Source organism: Corapipo altera, unplaced genomic scaffold (genome assembly GCF_003945725.1).
Source record: "Corapipo altera isolate COAL_440 unplaced genomic scaffold, ASM394572v1 61, whole genome shotgun sequence".
Lineage (NCBI taxonomy): Eukaryota > Metazoa > Chordata > Aves > Passeriformes > Pipridae > Corapipo > Corapipo altera.
In genome coordinates this window covers 6,521,576-6,534,973 of record NW_020884910.1, presented here as the reverse complement: position 1 = coordinate 6,534,973, position 13,398 = coordinate 6,521,576, and the positions used below count along the sequence as shown (strand labels likewise).

Below are 13,398 nucleotides of genomic sequence, written 5' to 3'. Positions count from 1 at the left end.
CAGAGGGGAGCAGGGAGGCCTTGGATGGGATACACTACTGAGAGCGGCCTTTTGCAGAGCAGCCTGCAGCCGAGGCAGGACCCGCGAAAAGCGGGAAGCGGTGCCCCGCCCTGGCACGACGGGCAGACCCACACGGCGTCACCCGGACCAACCAGCCCATCCCGGCCGTCCCAGGCAGGCCGAGCGGTGCCAGCACCGCCCCTTCCCGCTGACCGCGCCCCGGCCGCCGCTCAGGGACCGCGCCTGCGCCCTCCGCGCTGCGGGACATGCGCTGATCCCGCCGTGCCCCTGCCTTGCTTCCCTTCCCCCCCGCCCCTTCCTCCCGCCTTTGCCATGGCGACACCGAGTGGCCTGATCCGGGCCCTGCACCGCGGGACCCTCGGCCAGGTAACCGGCCTGGGGCACGTCCCCCGTCCCTTCCCGGTCTCCCCGGTGTGGGATGAGCCCCGTGCTCCAGGCACGGCCGGCCCAGCCGACAGCCCGCCCCCGTGCTGCGAGCGGCTTCGCGCATGCGCGGGGCGGGGCCGGGCCGCGCGTAGCTGGCCCCGTTCTTCCCGTCGTTCCCGTGTTCCAGCTCCTTTCCCTGGGTCCTCTCACCTCCAGGGGCTTTTACTCCTCGGGGCACTCGGGGTGCGGGAGAGAGGGAGGGCTGAGCCGGCAAGTACCTGTGTCCTGGTTGTCGTTCAAGGGCTGAGGTGCCGCTGGGCGTTGTGCGAGATTTCGGCGTTGGTCTTTGCTTCTTCTCTAGAGTATCACCTTCCGATTTTAAATGCACCTGCAGGCTAGGAACTCTTTTCTTCTCCAGCAAGAAAAAAAAAAACCAAACCGCATAGATGTCTGAATTGATGTATGTCAACTCCTCGCCTTGGTACTTACACAGCTTCGATATGTTCTAGTAGTGGTTACATTTCCTTAACATATTTGGAATTTTCATTGTAACCATAAGAAGCCTTCACTTCCTCCCTCCCTCCCTCCCATTCTATTACAAAATTGAAATAAAGGAGCAACTGATTGCATTGATTGTGTTTGGAAAGATAACCCTCAGTAATCAGCCAAGTCAGGTATATATTCAGTGACTATGTGTTTGTAGGCACCCTCCTTCATGAATTATGTCTGTGAATGGTTTGCCTTACAAATCTAATTTTTTTATGTAGCTTACAGTCTTATTTTTAAAATAGGTGGAAGAGTGATTAATTAAAACAATTTGATAACAATAATGTTGCATAATTTTAGTGAATGTTTGTTTCCCTTAGCTGGACAATTGGTTTTTTCATGAAAATCTTGCTAATGTTCTTATATCGTGTAAATCCTGAATGGTATGCTGTGTTTCTATAATGGAACATTTTATCTTGAATGGTTGTCAGGGTAGATGTGTCTCATGTTGCTTGTGAAAAGAAATAGGATAAGTAGAAGATCAAAGACATCTTTCAGTTTCTTGGTGTTATCCACGCTGTCTGTGACCTTGCAGCAACTGGATTCTGTTATCCTCAGCTGTTGAGTTGATATTCTGAGCACATCAATACACACTAATACACAAAAAGTTGGTGTATATAGTGGCGTATAGTGGGTAAACTATGAGTTGTGAGACTATTTCTGAATTAGGATTTTTAAAATGAAGTTTAAATAATCAAGGCAATAAGGGTGTTTCCATTTCTGGAGGTGTTTTGATTTCATTTCGCTTGCACGTACCTAAATCTTCCTAGGTTTCTAACACTTACCATTTGAATAGTTCTTGCAAAGATGCCTCAAACCACTCATTATTTTTAGAACTCAAAGTTCCTTGAAAAATACTGAAAGGACTTGTATATGCTTATCTTTCCAGATGCTCATGGTGGCTCTTTCTGATCCATTCAGTATCCTAGCAGATGGCCTCCTCTGTTTTCATCCCTCTAGCAAAGGATTCTGGTTTATCTTGCATAATAGAGAACTCTGCTCTGAGCAAATATGGCTCTGTTATATCTTAATATTCACTCTGACGTGCGCTGCTTTGTCACCTCTGAGTTACCTGTCAGGTCAAGGTGTGGGTGCTTTATCATCTGATTACTGTTCCACAATGTCCTTTAGATATGATAGGTCTGAGAATGTGCTTCCTTCCTGTTGTTCTTTAAATGTTTTCATTTAAAAACAAGAAGCCCCAAGTTAGTCTTGGTTATGTAGCTTCATATCACCCACCCTCAAGTAACAGTAGTAATTTAAGTTGCTCCTCCAATTTTAAATTTGCAAGTCCATTATGTTGTGGGATTCTGTCAATTTACTCTCTCACTTTAAGCACCCTCTTACATCTATAAGGAAAGAATTGCACTGGAATTGAAATAGTACTTCAGTGCATCTTCAAAAGAATTGAAGGAAAAAAACTGGCTTCCTTATTTACGCTGCTCCTGTTTCCAGACTGGACTCCAGAGTAGTTCAACTATTATGGCAGACAGCTTGGAATAGATCATGTATTTGCTGTGTGCTAATGAGGAACATTCAAATTTCAAGCTGGAAAAGTGTTTGCCTTCAAGCTTGCACAGTAGGCAAGTGCTGGCCAAGTACTGGCAAACTGATAGTTTTGATGTTTAAGCATTTGATAATGCAGTCACAGTTGCTAGGACGTATCATTTATGTGGTTTCAGCTTTGTTTTACTGTAGTGCACAGTGCATTATTGTGCTGGATTTATCATGCTATGGAAAAGCTGCTCTGTAATTTTTGTTGTACGTATTTCTAGAACACAGCTAGACTTTGTAGGCATAATATATGTGGTTAAGAAGAAAGTAACATTTTGTTGGAGAGATTAATTACATTTGGGGTATCTTGACTTTCAAGAGCTTATTTTGAAATTCCCCGATTTACTGTTCTTCACTGGTCTCTAAGCCAAGGTTATAGAAAGTAATTTCATCAAGTCTGTTTCTTTGATAAGACACTCTTAAAAGTGGCAACTAACAGGTAGTCCAGAGAATTACTGATAAAATTATGAGAAATCCAGCGAAGGCATAACCTGTCAATAGGAAAATTTACTCTAGAGTGAGTCAGTCAGTTGTTGTTGTATATCCTGACAGAACATGGATTAGGTTTAGTCCTGTCAGCAAACATGAAGTAGAAGAATGACAAGGTCTTGCTTTTGGTTATAGAGTCTCATGCATCAGTAGATGGCTTTTCAGACTCCCAGCTGGAGGCCTACTTTATTTGCCTTCAAGAATTCAGGAGTCTTTGGCATAATTTTTCTTTTCTAGTATCAAAGTAGTTATCACTATTACAGTTACTGCAAGAATATTCCAGTACCTGTATTGCTTTTCTTCCTGAGAGTATCTTTTAAAGAAAACCAGAATTCTCATTTTGCTACCTTTTCTCCTACCCTGGTCTTTCCTCTTTGATAGGTAAGCCTTCCCTGGCTTTCACACATGATCTGTTACAGTGGCTGTATTGTTATTGCTAAGCTGTACATTTTGATGTTCTACAAACTTCATCTCTTGTCAACTTTCACAGGAATGATGCATCAGAAAGTGGATTCTCTTTTAGCTTCAAGTGGTACAGAATTGCATCTTCCAGCCACAAGGGTTGGTATTTTTTTATATGAAATCTTTTCTGTTTTGGTGCTAGAATTTAGTGGGGGTTTTTTCTGACTGGAAGTTGGATTTGCCCTAATGAAACTTATCACACTGACTCTAGTAGGCACTCTTTGGGTCATACAAAGAGAAAATTGGTTTGAGTCTCACGGTTCCAAGAATGTTTTTTCTACCTTTTGATGAGTTTTGCACAGAAAACATCTCTGGTGAACATTTAGTCGGATACCACTGCAAGTAGACAACCTTGAAATCCAATGAATCTTAGCCAACATGTTGGTAATCTTAGCAGTTCATTTAGGAATGTACCTGTTTCTTTGCCTGAGTTAATATCATTAAAACAATATCACAGTGTGGTTCCCTGTATGTAGTTTCTCTAGCTTGCTTTACAATTCATGACCAAAGGTGGTGCTAAAATCAAGAGGCCTTTAGGGTATCTTACCCTACTGTGGCAGCCTAATGGGTCTCAAGGCCAAAGTTAGACTAATGTGGTGTGCTTTGCTCCTAACAAATCCACATTTGCTGTTGTTTTCTTTTAGTTATCTTCTAGTGAATTGCAAAAGATGGGTTTTATTCACTGAGTATTGACGCTAAGCAGACTACCTCCCAGACTGCTCCTCTTTTCCTGTATTTTTGAAGACAGGAGTGACATTTTTCCTTTTTTGGTCTTCTGATACTTTACTTGGCCTCTGTGAACCTCTGTGATTCTGGCCAGTATTGTCAGTACTTTAAGAAGAGATCTTCAGATTGTTTGGGTCTGATGAAATTTGATTTACTTTTTTTGAAGAAGTATTGTTCTGGCGGTATTCAGGCCACCTGATCACCCCATTGTTACTGTGCTAGTCATGTTAATGACTGGTCATGTTTCATATTTTTTAACAAAGATGGCTGTGAAAAAGGCAGATAAAAATTGAAGGGTTGTTTTGGAGAAGACCATTAAAATGCTTTTTCCCAGATTGCAAATTAAATCTTCAAAATTTTTAGCTATAGTTACCATATGGGCTCCAGAGAACGGAAGTAACTGAAATTACCAGACCCTAATCCTTAAGGATTTCAAGGGTTGTAGTTTAAACTACAGTGGGAGAGAGAGCTCAGTTTTTAGTATCATTCAGATGTGTTATGAATGAAATGCAAACAATTTAAAAGTATCCGTGTTCCCATCTTGAATTTGTTGCTGTCACATAGGGGTCACTTTGTTAACCATTAATGAAATGAGTCCCCAGGTGCATGTAACAAGCTGCACACATACACAGGTTACTGCAGCAGGTCAACTTCAGAATGTCTGTCCAGACACTTGTGTACTGAAATTGATGGATGAACAGGCAAATTTTTAAGTGCTTGCCCTGAATTTATGATTGTGACAATCCCCTGTGTTACATCTCTTTCTTCCAGAGAGCATGAAGGTTGGAAGTAGCAAACTGCTTTTGACTGAGTTAAAAAAGCTGGAAATGCTTTTGTAACCTGTTAGACAGCAAAGACCCATTATGTTTCCTGGTGTCCGGTATGGGGTACTTCAGCATATTGGAATCTACAGGACCTTTAGGAAAGATCCAAGTGATTTGAGAAATGCTTTCTGAGTACAGATATCCTCTATCTGAATTCATGTATGTAGAAATTCTGGCCTTTTTTTTTTAATTTCCTATTTTTCTGAATTTTAACATTTCGAACTATTGTTATTGAGCCTAGATACTGAAAGTTATTTAGTTACCTGGTTTCTTCTGAAATCAACATGTTCTAGTCTTTGGATTAAACCTCTAGTGTCTCCTATTCAGGTTGGAATGGAAGTCTTTCCTAATCAGTCATTTGTTTATACTCTAATCACTAAATAATTTATGTTTGATCCTCTAAGGAAAGCAACTCACCTTTCAGATAAAGCAATGGAATAGTTCTTTATGCCAGAATGAAATCATTAGCTTTTGTATCATTTTCAGAGCTGAAGGCAAGTTAGTATACAGTGAGAACATACATTTCTTGGGTTTTCACTGGGTTTGAGGGAGCTCGGATTTCCGCACAGATTTATTAGACCTTCCAATTGTGAAGAGACTTCTCATAATCCTTGCTTAATGCCTTGTCTCTGATGGATTTTGACCACTGTTGTAGCTGCACAGGAGAGAGCCCCCATTGTAGACAGAAATGAGGGATCTTTGAGGCGTGAATGGGTCCTATTCATTTCCATAATGGAGTTCTAACAATAAAGTCTGGCAAACACAGATTGTTTTAGCAAGAAACAGCCCTTTATTTTGGCATCTTGGCAGGGCTTGGGTAGAGTCCCACCATTCTTTCCCCCTCTGGCCCTTGCTTTCAGTGTCTTGACTGAGCCTGTTTTTTCTCTTGAGAGATTCCTGGTTTTATTAACTTGTTTTTGTACAGTGAGTTTAATGAAAGATGCTACTCTGCCTATGCTGGATGTTGAAGTTTTATGTAAATTTCTCCAGTGCATATGCTGGACAAACATATTGTACAGTCTGTAGTAGATTGCCTCTGTCTCTAGACCGCAGACTGGGGGTCTTGTTTTAATGCTGTTTCATTGGCAGATAGAATTTCCATTTACTAATACAGCAAGTGCTGTTCTAGACATTCAGCAATTACTTTTTCCATGACACAAGTTGTGGTTTATGCTGCGACTCGGGTTGGATGAACAAACATTTTGTGGAGTTGACTCAAATTACAGATCAGAAGTTGAAGTGAAGAAAACCTCCAAAAATTAAGTCAGTTAAGCCACCTTAGATCATATATTTTTTGAGCTCTCCAGAGTTTGTAAGCAGTGAACTGAAATTGTTTTCCTTTTTGTTGTTTGAGCCCTTGACTGTAATAATACCATTCTTGGAGTCCCAAACTCAGACAAATCCTGTAGCAGATTTTATAATTTTCTGCTGTATCAGGCACATCTATATATGCACTGGACAGGATTAAATATATTTATATGTAAATAAATATAGTAAATATATTTTTGCCCCCAGAGATTCTTACCTTGAGAGTGCACTGAAGTTCTTGCTGCCTGGGAAAGGAAATAGACAGATATTTGTATATATATATACAAATATGTATACTCACACAAATATACAACTTTTGATGGCAGAACCACGTTATGCTGTCATTCCTAAATACAATCGTTTTATAGCTAAATCAAAGTTTCTTTCAAAGGTGGTCCTTGACTTCTACTTGAATTGGGTTATCCATTTGCAAATATTTTTCTTGAAATCACATACTTGTCAAGATGTGGAAAGACTTTGCTTAATAGGCATCCATAGGGTGCTTTCCGTTTGCATGGAAGAACAAAACAGTTTCAAACATTTCAAAGCCTCTTTGTTGCTTATGTAAAGGGAATGAGGGGTCCAGCCCTCTGAATTCCTGACCAAATCTTGTCTTGCATCTCTGCTGGCAACAAATCAGCCCATGTATTTTCTGCGACCAAGAACGAGTTCACGTTCTGCTCTTCGTGCACTTCTACTGGGTGTTTTGTTGTTTTGTTGTGGGGTTTTTTTAAGATATCTACAATTTAGATCTTTGCAGAGTTAAAGCAATGTCTGCACTCTGCAATGTTCATCAACCATTAAGCCAGGTCACAACGGCCAAAGTGCTGTCACTCCCTTCAAAGGGACATATTTAGAGTTGATCATTGTGATGGTTTCACTCTAGGCCTTCCTGGAGACCAGCTTGTAACCAGGAAGGAACTAGGAAGGTGGTCACGGAAGTATTCCATGCTATTCCTTTACGTAACTGGGGGTATAAATAAAGCCAGCAGGAGGGACCTTGCTCTCTTCCTTTCCGGTGAGGTTTGAGAACGGTGGGTCCCTGTCTCGGTCTGGCTTATCTGGAGCTGAGGCCTACAGCGACTGCTGTTATCTGCCACGCGTGAGGGGAGAGTGCTGGGCTGTGTCCAGCCATCCTGCTTGTTCAGAGGGAAGTGGTGAGATTTTGCTAATTTACCTTCAGTTGTCTGGTTGCTTAGATTGTGTAGACTTGTTTGGTCTTAGTCCCTTTTTGTCCTTTTCCCTTCTCCCTTCCCGTCTCCCCTTTTGGGGAGCTATTTAGGATTTCTATTGTGGTGTATAGCATTCTCACTGTATATATCTGTCTCATATAAAATATATATATATTTTTATTTTTTTTTTTTTGCTATAGCTTTGGCTGCTTAGGTTGTTTTTTTTTCCTTCGCTCTCTGGGAAAGCAGGTCCTTGTTGTCGGGTTTCGGGGACTTGGCGAGAAGCCAGCTCGAAACTTGTACAATCATGCAATGTTGATTCTAAGTCTCTAGTATACAGAATACTTGCCAGTACTCAAAAAATTGGAGTATTACACATCTCTAGGATACCTACAGTAAAAACACTTGGCTTGTTTTATACTGATATACTCCAAAGGGTACATCCAAGTTGAGATTTGTTAGTTTGCCTGGCTTCCCATGGACCAGTTGGAATAGTACAGGTAAGTTAGCAAGGAACATCTCATCTTTTTAACAAAGCAGTGAGCATCACACACAAACTAGGGAACTTCTCATGTGATATTTCTGGGCTCAAGGTGTGTAATAAGCAAGTCACAGTTTGCTGTGACTTGGCTGGCGTGTGCTGTTGCCATTCTAGTCTCACTTGGCTACATCCTCTTGACCTGAGCACAAATAAACACTTGTGTCTCTGCCCCCCTCATCCATTGCTCATCTGTTGTTTGTCCTTTCTATGGAAACAGCCCAGGCTGGTGGTTTCAGGACCAGCCTGCACTGATAACACCAGTTTAAATGTAGTCTGTATTGTCTATCTTCAGAAAAAGTTTTTTAAATTCTGTAGAAGTCCCTGAGACAAGTATGATTATTATGTCTAAAATACTTTAATTCATAGAAGTCTCTCCAGCATAGACAAGGAGGACCAGCTGTAGCAGTTTCTTTGTGCATGTGTGCACCATTAGGGAATTCACTGAGATTTCTGCATCCCAAGGCCTCTCAACATCCGTCAGGTGGTTTTAAAACTTTGCTGTTCACCTGAGATGAATTTCATGCAGTGACCACAAGGTGAAAGTTTTTGAACAGCTGTGTTAATTTTGGCCCCATGTGAAATGAAGCCAACTTTTCCTTGCTACAGGAAATTGCCAAATAAAATAATGGAGAGGAAATTAACTACTCTTTGAGTTTCTAGAACAGTATTTTGAAGAAATATAGTAATTCCAAACAAAAAATATTTTTTAAAAAACAGCTCCATAGATGTAAGTCGATATTCTTTGTTTATATCTCATAGGGCAATGTTAGTAGCAAGCAGACTCCTCACTTGAAGAAAATATATATAAAAATATAATAAACTCTCTTTCAGCTAAAGGTCAGAGAAGGAGCAAGAGCAATCAGATGTTTTTAAGAGATTTGGATACTACTGTGATCAAAAACATAAAACTTCTCTAATTTCTCTGGGAGGGAAGTATTTAGTTATGGGGCATTCTTTAGCTTTTTGTTTTGTTTTGCTTTAAGATTGTGAAGGGTTTGGTACTTAAAATGGTTTAATATATTAAAATTGTACCAACCTTTCATAAATCAAGTAATCTAGATTTATAATTTAGAAATATAATACACTTTTCATTACATTTTGACAGTAACACGTGTATCTTGTGTGCTAATTCTTCACTTGTTGCTATCAGATTTGTTCTCTTGAAGCAGTGTATGTTTCTAAATGTGGATAAGTACCAGTTTACAAGTGTTAAATGTTAAGTTGCATTTCACATCTTTTAAGAGCATGAAATGGTTTTGCAAAACATATCAATGTTCAGCTGCTATCTGTGAAAAGGCCTCAATTCTTAAATTTCGTTGAATGCAGGTAGAAGGACTTGAATCTTGAAATGCTGGGAGATCTAGCCTATCTAAATAGAATTCTGATTTATTTTCTATCCTCTTTGGTCATCTCACTTTGATCTTAATCATCTTAATGAGATGATTAATTAATAAGCTCAGAGGACTGCAACAAACCCAGCTGGAGCTGGTGCTTCCCATGGCCAAACTAAAAATTAACTGCCCCTACATCTTTATCAACACATCGCATATATACATTTATATATAAATAAAGAACCTCTCTAAGCTCTCTTCTGAAATAGTTTCTTTTTCTTACTGTTGGAAAGTTTTCTTTACATCTGATCTGAATCCTTACTGCAACTTAAGCTCATTGTTTCTTACCCTATTAACCATGGTTCCAAAGTCATATGCATTTAAGACGCATTTAAGACCTTTTACTGTCACAGTCTTCCTTTCACTGGACTAAAAAAGCCTCAGGTTTTCCTCTGTAGTCTTATTTGTTAAGACATTTACTGGACTTGATTGAACTTCTATGGCCTCTTTCTACCACCGTTTTGAAATACAGGACCTAAAACTGTCCAAATGCTCCAGCTTGAGGCCATCCTCATCCTGAGTAAGATGAGCAAATTGTTTTCTCTCTTCTGGATTTTAATCATATTCATAAATTCCTGTGCAATTTTTGGTGTAATTTATAAATATTGTGGCTTTACAGCAGCATGATACTGATTCATACTCACCTTCTAAAATATTACAAACCCCAGATCCTGTTCTGCAGTTGTTGCCTGGACAGCTGTTCTTCCTGTGTTTGTGTGGTTGAGTAGTCAGATTTTCTGTATAGATCCATGTATTTTTGCCTGGTAAATAGCATTCTGTTTTTCAGATCATTTCTTTGCTTTGTCAAGATCATTTTGAGCTCTTACCATCCTTCCAACTTTGTTTTTGTCGGCAGGTTTAACAAATACTCTATTTCAACATCCAGATTACTATTAGAGATACTAAAATACCAAATAATACTGGACCTAGGACAAAACCCTGCAAAACTATATTTGATATATCTTTTGACAACCACCGTAAGCCATCAAGAAGTGCTCTTTTCGTTTTTGGGGGTTTTTTTTTCTGTCCAGTTCCACCTCCAGCATATAATATTATATTCTAGGTGCCATTTCTCTAGCTTGTTGGAAACTGAGGTAATATTGGAACTAAATTATAATCAGGATATAACCTTTAGTACTGGTTTCTCCATTCTAGCATCTCTTGTGCTATAGAAGGTTATCAGAGTGATCTGACATCAGTAGTTCTTGAGAAATACTGCTGTTTGCCATTATTTCTGTAGTTTCTTCAAAGTTCATTATTTGTTCCTGTATTTTTCCGTGAATTGAAGTTGAGCTGACTGATACAGAGTAAGTCCACTTAGGCGAGGTCACAGAGTGGAGCCTGAGGTTATCTGTGTGCTTCTGGGCCCAGTGCTTCCATGCCAGTGTGCTTTGTGCCACTGGCTGCAACGGGATCAGGAGGAAGGCAGCAGAAGGCTGGGTGCTTTCGAGAGCTGTTTCCAGGAGGCACCTGTGCCTGAAAACCTTGGTTGTTGCTGGTTCAGATACACTGTTCAATGAACAGTAAACTAGTTTTTATATGGATTTGCGTCTTAGGATTGTTCTCTACAGTGTGACAAGGCTGTCACTCTGCTCTCTCACCTTTTCCCTTGTGCTGCCTCTTCCAAACAATACCTGCAGGACCATATCTGTCAAGTTTTCAGCTGTGAGCATTGAGTGCATCATTTAATGGATTTGGAAGCAGCATGTACTGATCTGACCTGACCTTCATGCCTTGCCTGTCTGGCCAGAATGTTCCCGCTGATAGTTCACCACACTTAGCTTCCTCTGAAGCCTCCTGTCAACAAGGCACTAATTTAGTTTGTCTCTTAGCACCTTCCTTGTGTGGTAGTTGTAAAAACATGTTGTTATTAATTCCTTTAGCCTGTCACTGGGTCTGGGTGAAATGGACTGATAAGGCCTGCAGGTAATGTCTGTGGTTAGGTAGTTTGATTGGAGAAGATTTGTTGCCTCAGCTTAAAAAGGGGAAGTAAATGGTTTGAGAATAGTTAATGCAGGGTTAAGGCTGCATCAGGCAGCATCTGAGACTATTAATTGCAGTTCTTTGTACACCTTTGAAAACCGGGGGGTGCAGAAGTAGTGCCTCTGTCAGTGTGTGTTGGACCTGCTCTGTAGCTGAGGAACGACTCAGCTTTGAATGGGAGCTGTAACATACTGGCCTTCAAGTTGATGTGGAGAACTGTAAGAAGCACAGGACAAAAAGTAAAACTGTCAAGCTGTGTCCTTGCTCAGGAAGAGATTGTGGTTTAGAATAAGAGTAAGATTGGTGACTGCCATTGGCTGCAGGCAGACCCAGTGCATGGTTCTTTCACCAGCTGTGCACAAACCCTTCCTACTCTGTCAAATGTTATCACCAGTTCTTGTCCCAGGGCCTCTTCAGAGTACTCGAGCCAGCCCTTCTGAGCCAGCATATTGCTGGCTGCTTCCAAGTCCCCTAGCTGGGATTCATATAACCTGTTTCACTTGACATGGGAGGGAAGGGTCTACAGTTGTCCCAGGTCCAGAGGTATCTTCTGGTGCATGGCAGCACAAACTGTGGCACCTGCTGTAGATAACGTGTCTGTCAGTGCAGCTGTCATTAGCACGATGAGTGGCACGCGGAGCTCATAAAGAGGGAATACATTTGCGGGATGCAGCGAACCACATTAAAGGATCCGTTTGCTTAGTCATCTTTAACAAGGCAGCGTGAGAGGGCAGCCTAACCCAAACACAGTTATACTGAATTCTTTTGCTAGCCCTAGAGGGCAGAGTTAAATTTATGGGATGGGGTTAGTATGTGCTGTAAATGTTCCTCCTTTAAATGTGTTTCTCATTTTAAATATAAATATTAAAATCTTACTGAAGTTTAAATATGAGTGCATTTGACATTCAAGAAAGGAGTACTAGGCAGTGCTGTTTAAATCTCAATTTCTGGGCAATGACTTAATCTTTTCTCAGGAGCTATTTATCTGAAAACTTGTAAATATGTTTCTTTCTAATTTAATGTTAGATCTTTAATCCCTCATTTTAAGAATTAGGTATGTTGAACTAGCATTTGTACCAGATGAATTTGACGTATTGAATTATCAGATCATGATAAACATGTTTAAAAGTTTCTTAAGCAAGTTTGCATAGAAGTAATTCCTTTAAAAACAGTAATTGAAGCAAAGTCTGTAGTACATAAACTGCTCTTAAGTTTCCCTTTTCCTGATTTTTTTTCTTTTTCTAATAACATTAACACTTAGATTGTCCCAATTAGGCTTTAAAATTTATGCTTTAGCTAGTAAAATCTGACTTGTCTGGCTTCCCTTCATTTTGCTGCTCAATAACTGTCTGAAAACAGGTTTTGCTAAGCCAGTATTAACAGACAAGCGTATTATTTAAGCAACGAGAGCTTTGAAGTTGCAAAGTATAAATGAGGGAAATAAAAGGATTGTAGATAGATGCAAAGATGCAGCAGTTGATGACTTTTGTCAGCCAGAGAATTTCTTTTGTGTCTGAGTTTGGAGCAAGCTTTTGGTTGTGTTGTTTTGTTTTATTTTTCTTCCCTTTTTGATCTCTGTTGGGAGGATCTTCGTGTTTGAAATTTCAAATTTTCCAATGTATGTGTTTTACTTATGTCTGTGTTTGCTTAATGCTGCTCTTTCTTCCCTTTGACATTTTCTTTTCCTCTCGCAAATTTGAACTTGCTTCAGTTTGGGACAGCTAGGGCAAAACAAATCGCCACAAATAAAATTATAACGAGAAGAGCAAAGTCTGTGAATGATCCTTTGCTGTTTCCTGTGTCGTTCCAGTCTCATTAATCAGCGCTGGTGCTGTGGAGGCTTGTGGTGTGTTATGTCGCCAGCACAGCAGCTTCTCCGTCCCTTTCCCCCACCCCCTGTGTGCCTACACAGTGGGGAAAACTAGAGAGGGAAGCCATCAATCTTTCCTGTCACAAATGTCAGCAGTGATTCTCCTGTCGACTTCCTGCTCTCTCTGTCATGCCCACCACCTGTG

At 40.4% G+C, this 13,398-nt stretch overlaps 1 protein-coding gene across 2 annotated transcripts in view; it reads left to right on the top strand.

The window, feature by feature from the left end:
* Positions 1-273: 273 nt before the first annotated feature.
* WARS2 (tryptophanyl tRNA synthetase 2, mitochondrial) overlaps positions 274-13,398 on the top strand; it is a 37,775-nt gene continuing 24,650 nt past the window's right edge. Inside the window, exon 1 of one of the 2 annotated variants that reach the window (XM_027653629.1) lies at positions 274-387. In XM_027653629.1, the coding sequence (XP_027509430.1) occupies positions 334-387 (54 nt within the window). In that variant the 5' untranslated portion in view covers positions 274-333. Of the gene's footprint in view, positions 388-618; positions 696-13,398 lie in introns of those variants that run through there. The other variant, XM_027653630.1, reaches the window with a different exon arrangement.